We start from the raw sequence: 24976 nt of genomic DNA, 5'->3' as shown, positions 1-24976 counted from the left end.
TATAGTACAGTGTGGGAGCCGGCTAGTGACAGTGTCTGAGGTTCAGGGCAACATGCGGAGGCCAGCTAGTGGTGACTGTTTAACAGTCTGATGGCCTGGAGATAGAAGCTGTTTTTCAGTCTCTCTTTACCACAAGTGTCCCACCCCCCAGCTTTGATGCACCTGTACTGTCTCCACCTTCTAGATGGCAGCGGGGTGAACAGGCTGTGGCTCGGGTGGCTGAGGTCCTTGATGATCTTCTTGGCCTTCCTGTGACACCGGGTGTTGTAGATGTCCTGGAGGGCAGGCAGTGTGTCCCCGATGATGCGTTGGGCTGACCACTACGGTTGCAGGCGGTTCAATCGCCATGCCAGGCTGTAATGCAACCCGACAGGATGCTCTCAATGGTGCATCAGTGGAAGTTGGTGAGGGTCTTAGGTGCCAAGCTGGATTTTTACAGCCTCCTGAGGTTGAAGAGGCACTGTTGCGCCTTCTTCACCACGTTGTCTGTGTGAAAGGATCATTTTAGGTCCTCACTGATGTACATGCCGAGGAATTTAAAGCTTTTGACCCACTGCCTGTCGACATGGATGGGGGCGTGTTCTCTCTGCACTCCGTTAGTCCACGATCAGCTCCTTTGTTTTGTTGACGTTGAGGGAGGTTATTTTCCAGGTGCCACTCCGCCAGGCTCTCACCTCCTCCCTGTGGGCTGTCTCGTTGTTGTTGTAATCAGGCCTACCACTGTTGTGTCGTCAGCAAACTTGATGATTGAGTTTGACACCTTCATGGCCACAGTCATGGGTGAACAGGGAGTACAGGAGAGGGCTGTGCACGCACCCCTGCAGGGCCCCTGTGTTGAGGGTCAGGGTGTTGCTGCCTACCTTCACCACCTGGGGTTGGCCCGTCAGGAAGTTTAGGACCCATTTGCACAGTGAGGGGGGTTCAGACACAGGGCCCTGAGCTTAGAGATGAGCTTGGAGGGGCACTATGGTGTTGAAGACTGAGCTGTAGTCGATGAACGGCATTCTTTCATAGGTATTTCTCTTGTCCAGGTGGGATAGGGCAGTGTGCAGTCCAACGGCGATAGCGTCCATGGATCTATTGGGGCGGTGATGCAAATTGGAGTGGGTCTAGGGTGTTAGGTAAGGTGGAGGTGATATGATCCTTAACTAGCCTCTCAAAGGACTTCATGATGACAGAAGTGAGTGCTACGGGGTAATAGTACATTAGTTCAGTTACCTTCCCTTTCTTGGGAACAGGAACAATGGTGGACATTTTGAAGCAGGTGGGGACTATAGACTGGGACATGCGGAGATTGAATATGTCCGTAAACACTCCAGCCAGCTGGTCTGCACATGTTGAAAGGAATCCTGCAATCCAAACTGAATTGCTCTGTTTCACTGTTGGAAGGCCAGACTGAAATCGTGACGTGAAAAAATCGTGAAATAGAACCCTTCAGTTTGGATCCCAGGTTAGAAGAAAAGCCCATACACTGAAATAACATTTCCGTCCACATATGATAAACTGCATGTAGCCAAGATGGCCTGACCTTGGATTCTGCAGAAGAAGGGTTTTTATTTTGGCCACGTTTCTGCACATCTGTTCATGTGGGAGATACTGTGGTTGAGGTTAAAGTAGGCCAGCATGATAGTGTATTTACCACCACACACTACATTGTTAGGGACTACTCCTTCCAATCAGTGTTCTTGTGAGTGTGATAGTGGTAACACTTCCTATGAATACCCTCTTCATAATACATTATACAGATGTAGGATGTTAATTTGGTCACTCTTTTGTTGATGAGAATTTTCCAGCACTGCAGGAAATGCAGATGAGCTTTCTGATTTACTGAAAACCCACACTAACACATGGTCATATTAACAGTTGCACTTTTCATGTAGCCTACTTTTGGCTAGCTAATAGCCTAACCACCAATCAAGCAGTATTATGGACTAAACATTCAAATCCTTTGCTGCAGGATTTATTTTGCTGTGACAATATTGGTCAAATTAAGATCCTAGATCTGTAAGTGTATCTATTTAACCCTAACCACTGGTTAGCATGCCGCACTGCATGTAAATATCAGTCATTTTGCGATTCCGACAATGTAAGCATTTCTCAGGCTGTCTTAGGGCTCGATTCAGTCTGTATTGCGGAAGTTCAGTGCGAAAGCGATTGAAATGTAAACGTAATTTCCGATTGAGCCTTATCGTGAATGCAGTCTCTGCGAACGTGGGAACATTGCCTTTAAATTTAAATCATGCTATAGCGCTGAACTTCTACGATACAGATTTAACTGAGTCCTTAATTCAGACAATGTGAGCGTTTCTTGGGAGACCAAGTTTACTTTACTGTATGCACAACTTGATTGACCAAAACGCTAACTTCTCGTCTGGGAAAACAATTCACTTTCTAGATCAGGCATGTTTCTTATCACGTAAGACAATGACTTATCCCATTTTCTCCATTGCATTCACCCCCTTTGACATTATCGCAAGAGTAGGGGTGTTAACACAGGTGTCCTGGCTCATTTCCATCATGGCCACCGAATCATCCCCCTCATTCCTAATTGGGATATATCACTCCTCACCTTTTCACCATGCTATCTAATGTGTGGTGAGCATTCTGGCACAAAATGGTTGCCGTGCATCACTTTGGTGGTGGATGAGGTGTGTTTTGTAAAGCGCTTTGAGTACCTCAGTTGGTAGAAAGGCCCTATACAAATCCAATCCATTATTATTATTATAAACATATTTGTTATTAACCATATATCCAAATAGAAATATACTAAGCTGGCAACAGGTGTCCAGAAATGGCGGGAAAATTGAGTGAAAGTCAGCAGTGCAAGCCCTTCTGTTTTTCAAAAGACCAGTTAACCAAGTCAAAATTGATAGTTACCTTAAACACGCGGCCTCAGTCTCAACTTCTTTGCCCACCTTGAGAGGGTGAATGAGGGTGCACTCAATATGACCAAAATACTTTATTTGAGAGATCCTCAGCAATTTGGAGAGAGGACATGTTGGTTAAAGTTCTTGAAACTTTCAGCAAATTGGTTTGCGGTAGCGCTGTCTGCATCACAGGCTTCAGAGTTCTACAAAACCCAAAAGGTTCTATGTTGTTGAGCCAATTTATAATTGATTTGGAGAATGCATTAAGTGAACTATTTTGTCATTCACTCTTCATACATTGAAAGATTGTCCATAGCCTGTAGGCCTAAACATTTTCTCTGACAGTGAAAAGTGACATTTCTTTCAGGAATGTAAATTGAATTCTAAAAACGTAATGTTTCTATTGTTTGTATGATATACAGTACATTCGGAAAGTATTCAGACCCCTTCACTTTCCACATTTTGTTATGTTACAGCCTTATTCTAAAAACGCTGAAATGTTTTTTTCCCGTCAGCAATCTACGCACAATACCCCACAATGACAAAGCAAAAACAGGTTTTCATATATTTTTGCAAATGTATAAAAGATAAAACACTGAAATATCACATTTCCATAAGTATTCAGACTCTTTACTCAGTACTTTGTTGAAGCGCCTTTGTCAGCGATTGTAGCGCCTTTGACGCTACAAGCGTGGCACACCTTTATTTGGGGAGTTTCTCCCATTCTTCTCTACAGATCCTCTCAAAGTCTGTCAAGTTGGATGGGGATCATTGCTGCACAACTATTTTCAGGTCTCTCCAGAGATGTTCGATCAGGTTCTAGTCCGGGCTCTGGCTTGGCCACTCAAGGACATTCAGAGACTTATCCCGAAGCCACTCATGCGTTACCTTGGCTGTCTGCTTAGGAGTCGTTGTCCTGTTGGAAGGTGAACCTTCGCCCCAGTCTAAGGTTCTTTTAATCAATTTTGAAAGATTCTTGTTACCTTAAGGCAGTAAGGTAACAAAATGTGGAAAAGGACAAGAGGTCTGAATACTTTCCGATTGCACTGTACAGTACAAACACAGGACAGGCCTATAGGCCACCCCACTGGGCACACACAGGTTGAATCAACGTGATTTCCACGCCATTTCAATTAAATTATGTTGAACCAACGTGGAATAGACATTTATTTGACCTATGTGTCAGATTTCTCAACTCTTATGTAAGCTAGTCCTGGATACATTGATCAATCAGAATAACCACATGGCCTAGCCTACTCAAGAGAGAAGAAAATCGAAGTAGCTTATTCAAAGATGTACAATAGAGGTTGACCTTGTCAAAACCTCTATTTATCTCTCTGTTGCTGGGCACAAAGCGAAGTTCACTGAAGAAACATTATGCCGTAGGCGGCTGTTTAATTTCCCTATTACCTTGCATGGCATAGAGGACTAACAATAACGGCAGTGTTGCTCTTCAGACAGTCATGGCACAAATTGACACGTGATTTTAGGACAAGACTGTCAGTTAAGGCGTCGGCTGTAGCTTTGACGTCTTTTGTTAGTTTCACCTCAGAATAATTTTTGAATTACACAAACGTATTGAATATGCAAATGACTAGGCTTTAGGATTTATGCAATGTTTGATTTGCAATTTACTTCAATATCAGATAACTATGATGCCTACACTCACTAAGGTAGCCTATTCGTCAGCATCTATGCTATAACAATAAATGTTACGGTGCTCCCCTTTTTTCGACAGTGACACGAAAAGAAAAGCTGAGGATGGCATAAAAACAAAAAAATACGAAGTCTAAACATTGGCCCAGCCACAAATCTCTTCTTTATTTATTTTACAAATACGTCTCTGGAAGAGAGACAGAGCGTGTCTTCGGCCCGTCCGGCCCTAGCTGTAGCCACAGCACAGTCACAAAACAAAATCCATCCCAAAATATAAACACCAAATTATCTATTTTCTCTGATTTATAGATAGGGAGGCTCGTCCAAATGGCTATATGTCTTGCTCCACCCTTCTACACTCACAATGCGTGCACATGTATTTTTGCAGACCCCCCTCTAATCCTCAGAGGTTAAGGTCCATGCCATTTCTGATAGATTTGATTTCCTCTTTGAGGACAATAAATATGAACAACGTTAATAAAGACAGTGTAAATAATTAATTTACAATAATAGCCCTAATATTATTATTACATAAATAAAATATAGTATAATATATTCAATATATAATGTATTATTATTTACCAATAACCAATAATCACTTTCACGGCTCTTAATATTGCTTTAATAAATAAGGAACATCAATGAGGAACAACAATAATCCTAAAATAACAAAAAAATGTTAGGGACAATCTGCTAGGTTGATTGATTTATGCACATGATTCTACACTTGTGTGTACACTTGTGTGTGTGTGTGTGTTTGTGTGTGTGTGTGTGTGTGTGTGTGTGTGTGTGTGTGTGTGTGTGTGTGTGTGTGTGTGTGTGTGTGTGTGTGTGTGTGTGTGTGTGTGTGTGTGTGTGTGTGTGTGTGTGTGTGTGTGTGTGTGTGTGTGTGTGTGTGTGTGTGTGTGTGTGTGTGTGTGTGTGTGCGTGCGTGCGGGTGTGTGTGTGTGTGTGTGTGGTGCACGCCTCTGTTGTTGATGTACAAAGAGCTGGGAATACTACCATATGGAGCCTCTTCGTATTGTATGAATGCATCTGTGCAGCAACAGATTGAGATGCGCATACCGTTCCATCACTAAAATGTGGCATTGTACGGTGCACTTTGCTGCATGAGATGTTTAGGCTGTTGTTATAAGCCTATCTATTTTAAATGATCGTTTAACTTATAATAAATGTATTATAATATTCTTATAGTTAGTGACTTGAGAAATCCATGTAACAAGTTGACGCTAGACAGGGCTAAGAAATCACTGTTCAAGTCTCATCTATTTCGTCATTATATGTTTCATTATTCACGAAATCATTTTGTGCTCCTCTGCAAAGAGATATCGGCCACATAGGCTATACTAATGGATTCGTGTCTTTAGGCCTAGTGGGCTATGCACAATGGTTGAATGTGGATTCGATTTTACACAAGGACATTATTAAGCTCATCCACGACGCTGATTTCCAGTTTACGAGGACTATATTTAACACAATTTTAAAAAACGTCACCATTAATATGAGAAATATTCTAAAATTACAATTTCCAGGTGAGGAGGCTGTACATAATATTGCTGGCAAATATTTCGTGAATGTAATTTCTCAAATGCTCCAGTTTCCAAGGACTTAGTCAGGCATGCTCAAGTTATGACAAAAGACACAATAAATACATGATAATGAGTGAGCTAGTATCTCTACGTAGACTATTGATTAAAGCCAGAGTCAGACATAATATGTGCAGTCAACCGTTTATTAGCCTGTATTAAATGTACTCATATATGCAACAACAATAAAATAATATAATTAGGCCTACTATCACTCAACATTCTGGGGTATAGGCTAACATTAATTGTAATTCAAGATTGAAGATTATGGAATTAATTTATGGAAAGTTTAACAAATAAATTACACTTATATGTTGAGTTGAAAAGCACAAGGCAGGTCAATCTGATATCTTATTTTCTCGTTGATTAGTGTGTGTGCCCTTGACAGAAAATCCTTTGAATTTAATAGGATTTAGGCTATTTAGCCATGTAATATTTTACATCACAGTTAAAATAATAAGGTATAGAGAAAGTTGCAGTTGTGAAAACAGTTTTTAACAGCATTTGAAAGATTATCCGTGAGGTCACGCTAAGAAGAAAAAACTAAAGCGTTATCCAAAGTCAATGTCACATGAGCACGGAGTCCAATCAAAACGTATCCACGCTGAACCCGAGAAGCAGGAGAAACGTAGTTATCGAGTCTTGAGCGCCCGCTCATTTTTAATCCAACTCTAAACCAAAAGTTGTTGCTTTGTTTGTTTTGTTCATGTCTGAGCAGCACATATAGCATGCTTATTGAATAAATCTAAACAACATCAGTAAATATACCATCTGAAGTTCCAAAGTAAGTATTTTCAGCTATTAATCATGTGCAAGGTGAATACATTTTAATAATGGTTCCGTTTCGGATCGCTTTTCCAATAATGGGTTAGGTAGGACTGCACGGTGTGATCTGGCTCCATTGCTTCATCCCCCATTATGTTCAGTGCGCGGTCTGTATTGCCAGCCCATAGTCTTCCCATTATACGTCCCGTGTTGTTATTTACATTTGACATTTTATTTAATCAAAGACGGATGATAAGTGATTATTTATTCATATTGTAGGCCTATATTATTCGATAGCAATACAACGGTATATATTTTATTGGTTTGGCATGCAAAATATGAGGCCACAAAAGACAGTAGGCCTATTACCAAATAGCGTTATATAATTAGGCCTATTTTGGTTATGTTAGTTTTAGTAATTTTAGTGGCAAAATCAATAAGTAGCCTACGGTTCTTGTGATATTGGTTAGCTCACGATTAAAGTATAATCTAAAATCATTATAATTTTTATTAAGCCACTAATACTTATCTATAGAGTGTCATCCCTCCACATGTCAGTCACTCTATAGACCTACTTTAGCCAAGCAGATAGGAGGTGTCTCCCGTCGCTTACCTCACCAGCGTGACATGCCTTCCAATCAGATCCACCCTCACAATCTGTAAATATGAGGAGGGTATGTCTGTCCGTGGGCATGCACATGGTAGGTCTCGATCAGGCAAAGTCAGTTATTGTAGGGAGCTGCTCACTGCTCCTTCCTCCATCATCATTCCTGCGGGGTGGGCCTATTCATTTCATAAAGTTAGAGCCACAGCGCGTGTTTCGAAGTCGTTTCTCCGTGGATGCATACCCAAACTGACACTGAATAGCCTACTACCGTTCTAGCCAAGAGGAGAACGGACACCGAATACTACTATTCTAGCCAATATAACGCTGGGGATCCAACAGGTATGGCCTGCTTACGTAGACTACTTTTGCGGCTTTCCGAATGTCATCATTCAACAATTAACTTTTAATTTAGTGCGGTGATTTAAAATAATTATGTAAATGCTGGTAAAGTATTTGTTTTGATACTCATTTGAAAATATGCATGTTCATAAATGATGTAGCTTTGCTACATGTGCGTCATTTCGGTGCATAATTTCGTAGGCCTAGGGTCAAAATCTGATGGATCAGATTATTGGGGATACAAAATCATTCTTACAATATTAGATTGCTATCGAATATGCATACCTGCGCTTTGATTTATTAAAGATTGTAATCAGGTTTTAATGAGCCTTTTCTCCTGAAATAGGACAGGCTACATGTTTGCCGATAATTTTGTTTATGCACATAGGCTACACACATCCAAAATACAAGCAAAGAAATGCCGTTAATTGTTATGAAATATGACAATGTTTCCAATATTTAGGCCTATTAGTGGAAATACACACAATTGATAGGCCTACATGTAAGACAGAATACTGGTGATACAGATAAAGTTTATATATATTTTTAAATACAGTGATTTATTTGTAAACTACCTGTTGCTCACCGGCATGTGCATTCCCAGGTGTTCCGTTAACCGGAATGGAGTACACTTATGATGTCGATTTGGAAGAGCTATGTCCTGTTTGTGGCGATAAGGTGTCGGGATACCACTATGGACTACTGACGTGTGAAAGCTGTAAGGTAGGCTGCAAAAGACGCAATCATTTATTTTTATTTACGTCAAGATGATATCCCTCAAGAAATTCGTTATCGTTTTTATTAATTCAAATGTATTAATATTCTTTTCGTTTTTGTATGAATTTTATTGCAGCATTGATGATGATCTTAACTTGGCTATTTTGTTAATAGGCGTGTCTATATGAACTCTCTCACACAGGGTTTCTTCAAAAGAACGGTTCAAAATAATAAGAGGTATACATGTGCAGAAAACCAGGATTGTAAAATTGACAAAACTCAGAGGAAACGGTGTCCATTTTGTCGGTTTCAGAAATGCCTGAATGTTGGAATGCGATTAGAAGGTAAGATCCTTTTTATTTGATTCATTTAGTTCATATTTTAGTTTAACATGGCATGCAGTCAGATTTTAAAATTGATATATTTAAACGTCTACTTGTTGTATATTTTTGGGGGGCTATAAATCAGATTCGATATCTGCTGAAATTGCATATCTATCTCTTTGTGTTGGTGATATATTTTATTTTACAACAGTAGGCTTCCATAGGCTGCATTATAGTCTGTCTGTTGGTAGGCTTATTATCAAATAGATTTCGTTAAATATTCGTATCTAATATATGAAACGTTAGAAAAATTAGCTAAATTATAAGTATAGTTTGTCAGTTGTTGCATATATATTTTTGCCAATGTTTGGGTTTTAATTGCTGTATCAACATTGGCATATTAGCTATGGAATTATATATATTTTTACATCTACCCCCGGGTAAACTATTTCAGTAGCCTTTGATAAAACGTGTATGAAGAGTACGTTTTCCAATATGACTGAATAATTAGAAGAGCTTTGGGTGAGGTTATTCTTCATATGTCATTAAATCATTATGAAACAACAAGCTTGAATGCAAGCTCTGTAAATGCACTTTAAAGTTATTTTGGGATTCAGAATAATAACAAAATGAGAACTAACATTTTTGTTTATCCCTGGAAATTAAATGTACTTTACAATGGATTTAATCCATATCTTCAAATATATACATTCAATCTACAAAAAGATTGCTCTATTAGTGTATTTTTGGTTCACATTTTGATTGCTACACCAAGAACTCTCACACGCTAACATAAACCTCTGCATAGTGAATGCTAGTAATGAATGGAATAACAGTAATGGTGTTTGATCTTGCTCTCATTCCATCAGCTGTCCGAGCCGATCGCATGCGAGGAGGCCGGAATAAGTTTGGCCCCATGTACAAGCGCGACCGAGCCCTCAAGCAGCAGAAGAAAGCGTTGATTCGAGCCACTGGCCTCAAGATGGAGACCACCCCTCCGATGCTGTCCCCTGACACCCAGACAGACTACACCTTCACCGGCAGTCTCCCGGGCCTCCACCCACTCCCCAAGGGCATCCTCCACACCACCACGACCCCCATCGCCCCCACAGACTACGACCGCAGCCTCTACGGACCCCCCTCACTGGGCATGGCTATGCCTGGACTCCCCCCCCATGCACCCTTACCCCCCCAGTACCAGTACGCCTCCTTCCCCAGCAGGGCGATCAAGTCCGAGTACCCGGACCACTACACAAGCTCCCCAGACTCGGTAGTGGGCAGCTACACCTACCCGGAGCAGGTATACTCTGGACCGGGCTCTCCGCAGGTCCCCGGGGTGCCTCAGCTGGTGCTGGAGTTTCTGCGATGTGACCCGGACGAGCTGCAGGTGCAGAGTAAGATCGCTGCTCACCTTCAGCAGGAGCAGAGTGGCCAGGGGGGCAAGGGTCAGGAGAGACTCAGCCCCTTCAGCCTAATGTGTCACATGGCTGACCAGACGCTCTTCTCCATCGTGGAGTGGGCCAGAAGCTGTATCTTCTTCAAGGAGCTCAAGGTAGGGAACCAAGAGTCAATCATTTGTTGTCATACCAAGCAAAGTTGTTCATCATTTGGAAACCTCCAAATTTCTCAGAGATGGTTTAGACTGTAGATGATATGCTGTCCTTATACTTTTTTCAGGAAAAAATAATATATTAGTTCAAAAGTGCTGTACACATCCAACAAACCTCCACAGGGTACAAAATGACGTGAAATTAAGACAAAAAAACCTCCCCACTGTTTTGATGCTCCTGACGTATTATTAGCAATGTTTCAACCACAAAGGTCTTCGTCAGGCTTACAGGTAAGACCTTTTGTACAGTTAAGGCTGACAGATGCCCTTTCTGGTTTAAAGGTTTCAAATTGTGCGGAGCCCGTAGTCTAATATTTGTTATTTGCCTGAGTGGGGCCTGTGAGAATCACAACATGGAGGATAAATAATGTTATATTTTCCCAAAGCATATGACATATGTTATTGTATCAGTTTTTGTTTATTGCGGTGAGTTCCCTATATCAGGATGTGAATTGAAATTCAAGTGATGAATTGGGAAAAACTCAACAATGAAAATGATAACCAATTCCTGAACTGAGTGGAAATCGCCAATGCAATAACATTGGGATACACACAAGCGCACCCACATTTGCACATACACACACATACACACACATACACTGTCAACATTTACCATTTTACGCATGGACAGCCATGCACACATCTCTCACACATTATTCTGCTGTTTATTTGGGACTTCCTACTGCAGAAATGTCCACCATGATGAAAAGACGATGACAGGTGGAATCAAGGAAGCACATCCGTATCCATGAAAATTGAGAGAGCAGAGTGATGGCTTTTTTTTCAACACACACAGCCCAGGGGGTATTCCACCAAGCAGCATCAACAAGTTAGCCTTAGCATTACAGTAGCCACCTACATGTAACTGTGTAACACGGTCTCCAATGAATATGTTAAAAAAATAGTGACTTTTAACCATTGTAGTGACTTTTAATAGTGACTTTTAACCATTTTAACCATTGTAGTGACTTTTAATAGTGACTTTTAACCATTGTAGTGACTTTTAATAGTGACTTTTAACCATTTTAACCATTGTACCATTGTACCAAGAGAACACCCCTGATCATCCCTACTACCTCTGTTCTGGCGGGTTCTAAACACTGGCTATCTGTAATTTAAAATAACAAGAAAATTATGAAGTTTGCACAATATATGAAATTGGACTTTTGAAACCAAATACTTTTAGACTGGCCTTCTAGGCAGAGTTCCTCTGTCCAGTGTCTGTGTTATTTTGTCCATCTTAATCTTTTCTTTTTATTGGCCGGTCTAAGAGACAGCTTTTTCTTTGCAACTACCTAGAAGGCCAGCATCCCGGAGTCACCTCTTCACTGTTGACATTGAGGCTGGTGTTTTGCAGGTACTATTTAATGAAGCGGCCAGTTGAGGACTTGTGAGGTGTCTGTTTCTCAAACGAGACACTCTAATGTACTTGTCCTCTTGCTCAGTTGTGCACCGGGGCCTCCCACTCCTCTGTCTATTCTGGCCAGAGCCAGTTTGCGCTGTTCTGTGAAGGGAGTAGTACACAGCGTTGTACGAGATCTTCAGTTTCTTGGCAATCTTTCGAATGGAATAGCCTTAATTTCTCAGAACAAGAATAGACTGACGAGTTTCAGAAAAAAGATCTTTGTTTCTGGACATTTTGGGCCTGTAATCGAACCCACAAAATGCTGATGCTCCAGATACTCAACTAGTCTAAAGAAGGACAGTTTTAATGCTTCTTTAATCAGACAACAGTTTTCAGCTGTGCTAACATAATTGCAAAAGGGTGTTCTTATGATCAATTAGCCTTTTAAAATTATAAACTTGAATTAGCTAACACAACGTGCCATTGGAACACAGGAGTGATGGTTGCTGATAATGGGCCTCTGTATGCCTATGTAGATATTCCATTATATGCCGTTTCCAGCTACAATAGTCATTTACAACGTTAACAATGTCTACACTGTATTGCTGATCAATTTGATGTTTTTTTTTTATGGACAAAAAATTGCGTTTCTTTCAAAAACAAGGACATTTCTTTCTAAGTGACCCCAAACTTTTGAATGGTAGTGTATGTCACTATGGTGACATAGAGTAGTGACATTATGAGAGAGGTCTGAACTTTACTATATATTCTGAAATAACTCCACACAACCTCATGATGGGCATGCTATAATTGACCTTAATAAGTCATATCCCACTTTAGAATTCTTTACACACCATTGAATTGTAGCACACTATTTGTGAGTGTTTATTCAAGCTAACTGGCTAATCCATCGATTTTCGCTCTGTGTAATGCTACCATGAGGTGAACGGCTAATTGACTTAGCTTCAACCACTGCCCTCCCGCAATGCTCTCCTCAAGACCCATTCTGGTCAGGCGTGACTCGGGCTACCGACTATCAGCGGTGAACAAACAGATGCTCTGACACGTTGTAGCTACTTGAGCACCGGGTGCATGCTAGTTGCAGCAGGGACTGTGTGGGCGCACATCGCTGCCATTCGGTTCACACATTGAGGAGAGGAGCCAGGAAAGGGCAATCTCTTCACTGTGGTTCCGTATGTCACCCAACGCTATTCATTTCAGTCTGACCTTCATCCATTCCTATCTGGAAGAGATTTTATGAAGTCGACCCTTCTTGGCCATCCTGAGAGGCAGAATGAAACAGTGTTGTCAGGAGAAGAGATCTTTGAGAGATCTTTTATAAAGCAGCATTTTATTTCAAATGATTGAATGATTCAATCTACTTATTATCCTTCTCCCAAGGTTCACGGTGATGTTGACTGAACTAATTTAGAGTGAGTTAGGGAGGATATTTTATTTGTGTGTGTGTGAGTGCCAGTGTGTGGGAGCGTGTGTGTGTGTGTGTGTGATAGTGATGAATGGTAATAGCATACTTGCAGTGATTTAACCTGGTTAGGTCGAGGTCGGCGTTCATCTCTCCTAAAATAAAACACTTGAGTTTTATGCTGATGTAAAGGAAAAGGACCCTCTTAAAGTGCTGTATAAAGCAATACCATGTCCCTACTTTCAATATTTTCACCACAATGGAAGCATTGTTTGGTTTGATAAGGTTTAGAGCAGTACAAAGGCTGATGGATGAAATGTTTTATTTTTCAGGGTCTGGGTGTTTATTAATACTTGAATAGTTAACAGTTTAGTGTGGCTTATTGTTCTTAAGGTCAGTTAAACATTTTGGTATGGTATGGCTTTCCTTTCATGGCTGAAGCAGACAATAGCAATTATATTACTGTATTCAATTTATAACACATTACATTGTTTTAGATTCATTTATATATAATACCCTTTGCCTTTGTTGTCCTGTATCATATAGTAGATACAGTATATACAGAGTAAATAACACTAAATAAGAGGTGTAGCACAAACTACCTTCATGTAATGTGAAAAGCTTCACCACAAGAACCTACGAGCCAAAGTCAACTTTCACTTTCTGTAGGAGGAGCACTAAGACATAAAACCAGTTGACTATGAATAACAGGACTATTTGCCAAGAAGTCCCCAGTTATTTTTGCCGGTACTGAAGGCATTCCTTGCAGTAGATAAGAGTGGAATGTGTACTCCAGAGTGTTTAGTTAATGTGTTTGGGTTTTCCATGTGGAGGGATAGACAGTATTTCTAAAATATCAAGTTTTATTTGAGATTTTTACCGCTTTCTGCGTAGTCAAATCGTTACAAAATCTATGTCAGTGTTTTTAAAAGTGACCATTAATTGGCGTCTTCTTCTTATCAGTCTACAGCTAGACTTCTGAAAGTTTGTTTGATCTAAGATGAGAGAAAGCTACTAAATAAGCTGTGTGATATACATATTATCTGATTGTCATCATATATGTCTAATAAATCATTTTAATTGTGATATTTGTTATCCAATCACTATACTATATAATACATAATCACTATACTATATAATACATAATCACTATTTAATATACTGAACAAAACTATAAATTCAACATGCAACAATTTCTAAGATTTTACTGAGTTACAGTTCATATAAGGAAATCAGTCAATTTAAATAAATTCATTAAGCCCTAATCTATGGATTTCACATGACTGGGCAGGGTTGCAGTCATGGGTGGGCCTGGGAGGGCATAGGCCCACCCACTGGGGAGCCAGGCCCAGCCAATCCGAATGAGTTTTCCCCCACAAAAGGGCTTCATTATAGACAGAAATACGCCTTCTCTAAAACCACGTTGGAGGCAGGTTATGGTAGAGAAATTAACATCAAATGATCTGGCAACAGCTCCAGTAGCTTTACACATGCACACACACAAAAGGAGATATTTCAAATGATTGAAATTGCAATTATCATACTAAAATGCATTGAAATACATTATATTCCGTCCAGTCAATAAGTATGTTTACATGCACATTTTTTAAACATTTATTTAACTAGGTAAGTCAGTTAAGAACAAATTCTTATTTTCGACGACGGCTTAGGAACAGTGGGTTAACTGTCTTGTTCAGGGGCAGAACGACAGATTTTTACCTTGTCAGCTCAGGGATTAGATCTTGCAACCTTCCGGTTACTAGTCCAACACTCTAACCACTAGGCTACCTGCCGCCCCATTTTACTATGATTATTGTGGATAGTAAGATTAATATAATAATTTGATTTAAACATTTACATGTTTTGCAACAAGAAACATTTCCAGAATAATCCTGTTTACGTGGACTCATTTGAAATCAGGCTACCTGATAGGACTTTGATAAATGCCAAAAATGCCAATCAAAATAAACGTTGTACCACATATTATTCTATTCATATGTAACCATATTATAATAGTATTATAAATATGATGCCTATTTGAATCTGAGTTCAGACATATAGAGTTTAAATGTGAAAACTATTTCTAAGATGCATACCTTTCCATTTTCCGAACTCACTTCACTAAAGCGAGAGGCTCGCGCTGCTCATGCTGGAACAAATACACTGCTGTTTACATGTCCTAATAAATCTAAATATTGCAAAAAAATCGAGGTGTTTTAGTCGACGTATGCTTACTTCAATTAAGACCTTAACGACCATTAAGATAATCAGAGTAAGGTGTTTACATGACTAATGTCATACTTACCCTACTCCCATAATCAGTTTAATATAGAATTATAAGTGTGCATGCGAATTTACTCAACAGTGTTATGCTGGTGCTACGCTGGTACGCTGGTGCTATGCTGGTAACAAATGTCAATATCTGGAGATGGGTTACCATGTGTTTTTCATGCCAGTACTAAGCTGGGCTGTGTGGTATGTGTGTGTTTGTGTGGGATGGTGGATGTGGCATACATTAGCTTATTGACTCTCTTCACCACGTGTTGATGGGTAGTTTCCAGGTCTTTGTGTCTACGTCTGTGTTGGACAGGTGTGTGTCAATCCCCTCACAGTAGAATGGCTTCCGGAAGGAACTTGTACCTCATTTACCAGGTGTAATCACTTGCTAGCATGGCATGCTATAGCAATAGAATGAGCCAGGTGGACATTAGCATTGCACCATATGCACTCATAACAGCTGCTCTAGTTTAGCTGTGTATCAAGACACAAATATAAAACATGTTGTTCAGTATGTTGGTTAATAGTACAAAATAATCACTTTCATGAATTCAGACTATCTTTTTTTCCACACTCACAATACTTTTACCTAAACCGGCACCTCAATGGTTGTACAATAGGCAGTATACACTTCATATTAAATGCTAGAGTGGTATTCACCATTGACTGTTAGAAATAGTTCACGGACTCACCCATGGGCGAGTGAGAGCTGGGAGATGGAGAGAGAAGAAAGAAAATCCATCAAAATTCTGAGGTACTTGACATTTTCAATAGGTGCAGATGGGGGAATAGCAGTAGGATGGCACAGTCTTTATGGTGTGCACTGTATTCCCAATGAAAAACCCCAACATATTCTGTTGCATTCACATTGCTGTGTGTCAATGGTTTGTTGTGCAATTCCTGAAGTGTGTATTGAATCCGGTCTGGTATTTGTGTTAAAGAACTCGCTGTGCTACAGCAAATAAATGAAAAACTGACCTCGTGGTGACAGAGCTCGACTTGGTGGTTAATAGCATCCATTTGCCATGGCAACAGAAAATCCAGACTAAATGGGGCCATGTCTTGATGGGTCTCTGTTCATATACTATATCTAGGTATCTTTGGTGATGTTGACATGCTTTTGTCCCTGGCTTGTGAATTTCCATAAAATGGTTGACAACTGATATTCAAAGAATGTCGACGTTTGTCAAACAAGCATGCTCGCACTCACGTCATGTGATGAGATAGGCTGGTTGTTAAGCTGTATTGCAATGAATATTGATTTTGTTTGTACAGTGTTGCTGTTCTCTGGGTTTGTAGTTGTTTGTGACATTTACCCAAAATGCAACTTCTACTCAGGAAATGGATAGTGGATAATGGATAATTCATAATCCATAGCTTGACTATGCCACAAAAAGCAGACTACAATAATCTTATGTCATATCAGAAAGGTTTTCTGGATTATACTGTATACATTGTATTTTATAAAGTGACACTGCCCCCATGTTTACTGTGAATGCACCCACCATTGTTTGGTTAACCTTTTTATGTAGCCTGGGAACTCATCTGAATTTTCTCTGTTTCACTTCACAACATCAGTCTGGCCATGGGCTTTCATTACAACTGTTTGCCCCTATCTGTAATGGTGCATTACTACTACTTCTGGTTAACCACATTAAGTTCATTTATAGTTAACGGGATGGTTCACTTTAGTTTAGCAAATGTTTTTACTTACCTTGGGTGTTGTCATTTTAACCAACCCATTTTAAGTCTGTTACCTTGTTATGTAGCAAAGCCATGGGGATTCAAAAGCATGGGAATCTGTGTATTTGGAACACACCCCAAATATGTGTGTTTGAATGGATTCCTTCTGTCTTCTATCAGGTAGGAGATCAGATGAAGCTGCTTCACAACTGCTGGAGCGAGCTGCTGGTGTTGGACTTCATCTCCAGGCAAGTCCAACACGGCAAGGAGGGCAGCGTGCTACTGGTCACAGGGCAGGAGGTGAGTGCAATGATCACCAAGCATCATCATCACACATGCACGCACACAAGCACAGAAGTGGAAGTCGGTCACACTTCTCCTCATGGTAAACGCATATCACTGAGTACCTTTAATGAGACCAGAGCTAAAACAAATTGAGGAAAGTTCCTATGTTGAAACTCATGCATTTGTATGTTGTGGTCTAGGTGGAGCTGGCGTCCATAGCGTCCCAGGCAGGAGCCACTCTCACAAGCCTGGTGCAGAGAGGACAGGAGCTAGTTGAGAAACTACAGACCCTACAGGCGGACCGCAGAGAAATTGCCTGCTTCAAGTTCCTCATCCTCTTCAACCCCGGTGAGTGGGAGATTCAATTGCATGTACAGGGGACCACCATGGGGAGCTGGATATCCCCAAAACAAATTATTCTCTCCTAATTAAGGGTTGAAAATATGGTTGAAAATGTTAACTTTATATTAAGGTCTGTGGACCAATCGCCATTAAGTTCCTTGTCCTCTTCGACCCCTGCGATTGGAAGATCAGCCATGGGTTCTCCATAGGTTAGTGCTATCGAGGATCATTGGGACATCCCAACTCTAAAACTTAACCTTAACCATTTTAAATGTAATCTTCAATGGGGTAACGTCAGTGTTGGGAAGTCCCAAGGAACGTGGATAGCATGGACTATTCTCCATATTTATTCATTAAAAATGAAATACAGAAATAACTCATTCACACGCCTTTTTGGGTAGGTCTCTAAGAGCTTTCCACACCTGGATTGCAATATTTGCCCATTATTCTTTTCAAAAATGTTCAAGCTGTGTCAAATTGGTTGTTGATAATTGCTACGCAACCATTTTCAGGTCTTGCCATAGATTTTCAAGTATATTTAAGTCAAAACTGTAACTCAGCCACTCAGGAACATTTATTGTGTTCTTGGTAAGCAACTCCAGTGTAGATTTTGCTTTGCGTTTTCGTTAATTGTCCTGCTGAAAGGTGAATTCATCTCCCAGTGGCTGGTGGAAAGCAGACTAAACCAGGTTTTCTTCTTGGATTTTGCCTGTGCTTAGCTCCATTCCGTTTATCTTTTTATCCTGAAAACCTCCCCAGACCTGAACAATTACAAGCATACCCACAACATGTTGCAGCCACCACTATGCTTGAAGATATGGAGAGTCGTACTCAGTAATGTGTTATATTGGATTTACACCAAACATAACACTATATTCAGGACAAAAAGTGAATTGCTTTGCCACGTTTTTTTGCAGTATTAATTTAGTGACTTGTTGCAAACAGGATGCATGTTTTGGAATATTCTTTATTCTGTACAGGCTTCCTTCTTTTCACTCTGTCATTTAGGTGAGTAATTGTTGAGTAATAACAATGTTGATGATCCACCCTATGTTTTCTGCTATTAGAGACATTAAACTCTGTAACTGTTTTAAAGTCAACATTGGCCTCATGGTGAAATCCCTGAGCGTTTTCCTTTTTCTCTGGCCACTGAGTTAGGAAGGACGCCTGTATCTTTGTATTGACTGGGTGTTTTGATACACCATCCAAAGTGTAATTAATACCTTACTCATTATCAAACGGATATTCAATGCCTGCCTTTTTAAAATGTTGACCCATCTACAAATAGGTGCCCTTTGCGAGTCGTTGGAAAAACCTCCATGTTCTTTGTGGTTAAATCTGTGTTTGAAATTCACTGCTCTACTGAGGGACCTTACAGATAATTGTATGTTTGGGGTACAGCGATGAGATAGTCATTCATAAATCATGTTAAACACTATTATTGCACACAGAGTCCATGCAATTTATGTCTCTTGTTAAGCACATTTTGACCCCTGAACTTATTTAGCCATAATAAAGGGGTTGAATATTTATTGACCCAAGACATTTCGGCTTTTCATTTTTAATTAACTAAATAAACTATTATAATAACACAATTCCACTTTGACATTCTGGGGTGTCGTGTGTAAGTAAGCCAGTGACAAAAAATCTCAATCCATTTCAAATTCAGGCTGTAACACAACAAAATGTGGGAAAAGTCCAGAGGTGTGAATACTTTCTGAAGACATATTAACTCAATATTCACCATCCGTGGACCAATAAGTAGTGTCAAGTCCAACCTGGTTTAAAGTGCATCTTCACAAAGTTTCAATACACTTTGAAACAATAATAAGAAATTATCTGGGATTCCCATGGTGGCTCTTGTTTACTGTATGTCTCTTGGCACAGTCATATAGACCCTTTTCTGTGTTTGCAAACATTGCCGCACGAGGGCGATGTGCGCAAGTTGGTGGCAGAACACGAACGAGTTCTTACAGAACGCAAGCAAAAAAAGCCTGTATTTACATGTTGCTTATGAGTGCATTTCATACTACTTTTGGATTATAATGGGATTTTAAGGCTCGTATGAAAGTCCAGCTTAATATGATGCTAGTCCTCTTCGCATATCAACTGCATTACACTTAAAAAAGCACTTATATTTCAATCTGTAAAATGGCTCTTTGGCTAGCTTTTGCTACTGCCTATATCAATGAGCGTTAGCATTCTAGCTACCAACTGCTGCATCCAAAATAGTTATTTTGCAAATATCCCAACCAAATATAATCTTAACAACTGTTAAAGCAAGAATCAAAATATCATTGTAAGCGTATGAGAGTTAAATATTTTTATTTTGTTTAGAAGTAATAAAAACGTAAATCTAGGCTATGTTGAATGGGTGCAGATGGTGATGGCTTTCTTACTGCCGCCAAGAGTCGTGGACATCTGTGCGTGACGTCAGTGTGTCGTGTACTGGAAAAGGGTCTATTAAATGTGAAATTCCAACAATATTTTTTTGTTCTCTCATTTGGTACAATTGTTAGGTGTAATTGAGTTACAGATGTTTTTAATGAGCACTGTTGGAGAATTAGTGAAATCGTGTGCTTAAATGACATTGAATTAGTGAAATCAAATGGTCATGTGCTTACATTAGGTTGAATTACTGAAATCAAATAAGCATGAGCTTAAATGAAAGTAATTGGTGTTGTAAATTAAATGCCCCACAACGGCTTCTCAACCTCACCTCATTTATCACATTTTGAAACATAACTGGCAATTCCTTCGATTTGAGTTTGATCCAAAGCAATTCATTTGTCAAAAGAAGGATGGCGCGCTAATATGTCGGTATATATTTGGGGGATTTGAGCATATTGGCAGTTTGTCCCCTTCATGGCTCTAAGAGGCTAAATGATTCGTCTCAATGGAGTGGCGCTTTGCACAGGTTATGGGCTTAATTCGAATTAGGCTGCTCTGAATAGGCTATGTTTACAAAGGCAACGAGCGTCGCCCTTGTTGCGCACCACGCTCAAAGAAGGCTTAATGGATTGACCCCCACATCGGTTTTTCTCCAGACAGACACTAGGCCAGAATCCGCTGTGCTCGGTAGATGGGAAAATGGCCTTTTATCATCTACATTCCCCTAAGCGGTAGCAATTTAGAGCTAGCCCACCGTGAACAAAAGCTGCTTTTAATAATAAGAGTGCTTGAGAGGGCCCCGGCGTTTGCGCAGAGTGTGGATCTTTGTGTGGGTTCTGAGTGGCTTATGTCTGTTTTCTGCCTCCCTCTCTCTCTCTCCATCTCCCTCGCTCGCTCACTCTCTCATCTCTCTCTGTGTGTCGTCATTCGTTCATCTCTTTCTTCCTCAGGCAATTCGGTAATATTTGTAGGGGCAATTTTTGCTTCACCTTTGAGCCGTATTGAAAATATTATCGACAACGTTTGATTCAATTGTGAGGGGCTCCCCCCAAGGTGCTCTCATGCTGAACCCCAGGAAAGGAGCCTCATCTGGGAAGACGGCAAGCTGTTGTCCCTCTCTTAGCAAAGCTAGTGCTGGAGCTATGCTTGTGTGTGCTTCTATACATAACAGCCCACGTAAACAGACTTATGTTAGCTAGTATCTCTATAGTACAACATATCCTTGTGCTGGGTGCACATCGTCATGGAAATGCTTGAGATACTCTCGAGCATGCACAGAAACAAAGAAAGACTGACAGGCAGACATGCACAGTTGGATCCATGTTTTCACTAAGATAATGGCTGGGTTTCAATCAAAGGATTGATGGCCACTGTTTGTCATGCTTCCACATGCCACCTCAAGTCACAATATTAATATAAGTCACAATATGTCATTTTCAAACTCGTTCAAGAGCAGCACTTAAAGTTACAAATTGTGCGTTTAGGGTAAAAAAATAAACTTTCTGTCTCTTCTCCCCTCAGATGTGAAGCTACTGGAGAGCCAGGCATTCGTGGAGGGCGTCCAGGAGCAGGTGAACGGGGCTCTGCTGGAGTACACCATGTGTGCTTACCCCCAGCACCTGGACAAGTTCAGCCGGCTGCTGATGCGCCTGCCTGAGCTCAAGGCCTTGTCGGCACAGGCCGAGGACTACCTCTGCTACAAGCACCTGAGCGGAGAGGTGCCCTGCAACAACCTGCTCATCGAGATGCTGCACGCCAAGAGGGCGTGCGCTTGAGGAGGGCACACGTTTGTGTGTGTGTGTTAGTGTTTTTGACAAGAGGGAAGAGGGAAGAGAGGAGGTGTGTGTGGGTGTCCACATGTTAGAGAGATAAAGTGTGAGAAAGGCAGAGGGAAGCAAGAGAGAGAGAGAGAGAGAGAGAGAGAGATCACCCTTCTTGCCCCCAAAGTGCCAATTACTGAGGTCCCGGTCTCAGCCATTCCAGACCTCAGATCTAACTACAGTATGCCCGAAACCTGGACTGGATTAATTCAATTCACCACCAAGAGTGATTTGGTTGTAGAGAAATGCACTGAGTTGATTCACTCACCCTTCAGAGATTGAAATGTGATTTACATTTGAAGATGATGATTCACTGTGCAGGACGTAGTCATTCTAAGAGTCATTCAAGGAAAACAATTGTCAGAGACCTGATTCATCTGCAGTTCATATTCAGGCAATGATGCACTAGAGTTGTTGAACAGAGATGCACTGTATTGATTTACAGTGCATACAGAGAACTGATTCATTCTGAATAATTCCATATCAAGTTCCAAAAAACGATCTTATGCTAAAGACATGCTAATTAGTTACTTGTTAATTAACTTGTAATTAAAATTCATACTGGTTTACTCATTATGTAATATCACAGTTAATTAACTAATGACAATCACTAAACAACTAAAGACATACATTTCAGCTGGGTATAACCTACCTGAAGGGATCCTAAAAGAGGAATACCACATCTAAAGTTAGCTGTATGCTAATGTTGCATAGATGCTAATGCCAATAGCTAGGTTGACACAACCACAATGACAGCATTTTGTTTAAAGAGAGAAGAAAAAACGCTCCCGATGCGTGTCTACGACGAGCAGTCTCTCTGAACCTTACTACTGTGCTCACATAGCCTTACAAATTCAGACCCCTGTTATATAGACTGATATTTATATTCTAAGCTGACAATTCTCCGTTTCCAATGCTTTTTCTTCTACTTTTCGTAAGTCAAATTTTCTTGTGTGGTTTGCTTTTGAATTCTGATCTTTGTGTTTCCTAAAAAAAAAAAAAATGAAAAATGTAAAAGCCATAGGGAGATATTGTAATAGAAATATAGCTGTCACAGACTTGGTGTGTATCAGTGCACTAGTGAATAGGGTAGAGAGCTGAGGACAGGGAAAGAGAGAGAGAGATGGGAGGAGGGCAGAGAGAAAGCAATTTAATTCTCAATGGAGGTGACTTGCACTGTAGTTTCCCATTTGCCAACAAGGACCCTGCTAACCCCGGTTATGAATTCAGATCAACAGAAAGGTCAAAGGGCACATGTAGATGTGCATGGACACATGAGTACACATGTAAATAGTGTGTATGTGTGGTACACGACAGGGAGTTGCTGTAAGGCGCGTAATGAAAGAGATATGCAGCGTAGTACACCTACGCCCTCGCCACTTCCTGGCTGCACACAAACAAACACACACACACACACACACACTGAGGACAATGACACACACTCATCCAGGTGACGAAAAGCTATGAAGAGAGAATCGTTCTGAATAGACAGCTACTGTACGATGTTGACTACTGTAAATTGAAAGTGGAACTGAATACTGAATGTCGTTGGAGACATTCTGAACATTTTTATCTCTTTCTCTCGCTCTCTCTTTCTTTCTCTCTTTCTTTCTCTCTCTTTCTCTCTGTAGATACATGCTCAATGTAAGTGATAAATTAACTGGAGAAATGTATATACTATACAGTAATGAATGTATATGACATGAAATCGTACCCATTAATGAATGGTTAACGTTTTGGATGCAGCCCTGAAACTCATAACATACATTTGATATCAATGGTATAAGTTATGGCATGTGTGTGTTTACACACCTGTGCCGTTGAGTGGGTAAGAGTTCTTAGAATATAGTACCTTAATGACGTGGCAAGGACCTCTACTAAAATGGACTTAATCTTTGCCTGATAGAAAATAACCATTTACAGTTTATCCATACCAGAAGACAATCACCACAACTACATATTGAATGTGTATTTTCCCAATAAAAGTTGCCTCTGCAATGCTTTTACTGTTTTGGGAATTGAAATTCAGTCTTTCACTAACTTCCACTCCCCAATAAATGCTTTCTGTTTGGGCCTTGCCCCTTGCCCCTGGACGCTGGCCCCTGGCCCCTGCCCCTGGCCCCTGCCCCTGGCCCCTGGCCCAACACTCTATATTCCCTTGCTGAACTTTCCTCTATTATGTTAAAGTTGCTACATCCATTTTCGGACATAAACATTCATGATATGACCCATTGATTCTTGAAGAATGTAACTTATAAATGCCTCTTCAGCTTAGTTCCACTGTCATACCCCATCAAAAACTCCAAAATAAGTTTGCTTTACGCCAACAAATGTAAACAAACACTGCGTAGCCTCAAAACATGGTTAACACTTTTATATTCATATCATGGATGGCTAGTCCTTGCATCCATAGCTATGTCTATGAATTTGAGAGTGGTAACAATTTCTCCAGCCCCTCCCTCAGCTTTTTGCCAAAACAGTGGCATGGAGTGCTTTGTTATTGTTTCAACTGCTGATTGCTCCTTTAAGTGGAGCAGACATTTACTGCCTTGCACTGTGTGATCTGGACATATGTAATCATGTGACCTCATTTGTCTGATACTTGTTTATATAGCTTGATTCAATCACATGATGTGTTTATTTTGGTTAATCCTTCTGACTGTGCTTAATTGTAATTGTTTCAAATCAATAAAAGCTAATTATTTAAAACTGGATGCAAGAATGTCAACTGATTTGGATTAAGTGGATTGTGTATTGGTTTCTTCAGCCTCATTTATACCTGAGGTGCGTTTAGTTTGCTTGAACGTTTGCTACATTGTGGAACGGTTTGTACTGAAGACATGTTTCCCCAAAACCTTCTTGTACGTTTCTGAAAATACTGTGAGGTATGTGTGCTGTCATTTGGTGGGTGTGGCGAGGTGTGGCTTGAAGCAGCGAGTGA

At 40.4% G+C, this 24976-nt stretch overlaps 1 protein-coding gene across 1 annotated transcript; it reads left to right on the top strand.

The window, feature by feature from the left end:
• Window positions 1-7561: 7561 nt before the first annotated feature.
• On the top strand, window positions 7562-24749 carry nr5a1b (nuclear receptor subfamily 5, group A, member 1b). The gene is made up of 7 exons (XM_020458174.2): window positions 7562-7820; window positions 8425-8543; window positions 8740-8881; window positions 9730-10412; window positions 17378-17497; window positions 17683-17830; window positions 21737-24749. Exons 2-7 carry the CDS (start codon window positions 8442-8444, stop codon window positions 21988-21990), a joined length of 1449 nt encoding a protein of 482 aa, XP_020313763.1. The 5' UTR covers window positions 7562-7820; window positions 8425-8441; the 3' UTR covers window positions 21991-24749.
• Window positions 24750-24976: the final 227 nt, after the last annotated feature.

This window comes from Oncorhynchus kisutch, linkage group LG23 (genome assembly GCF_002021735.2).
Source record: "Oncorhynchus kisutch isolate 150728-3 linkage group LG23, Okis_V2, whole genome shotgun sequence".
In the NCBI taxonomy this organism is placed as follows: Eukaryota; Metazoa; Chordata; class Actinopteri; order Salmoniformes; family Salmonidae; genus Oncorhynchus; species Oncorhynchus kisutch.
The sequence above is the reverse complement of the archived record's forward strand: the minus strand, read 5'-3'. Positions and strand labels throughout refer to the sequence as shown.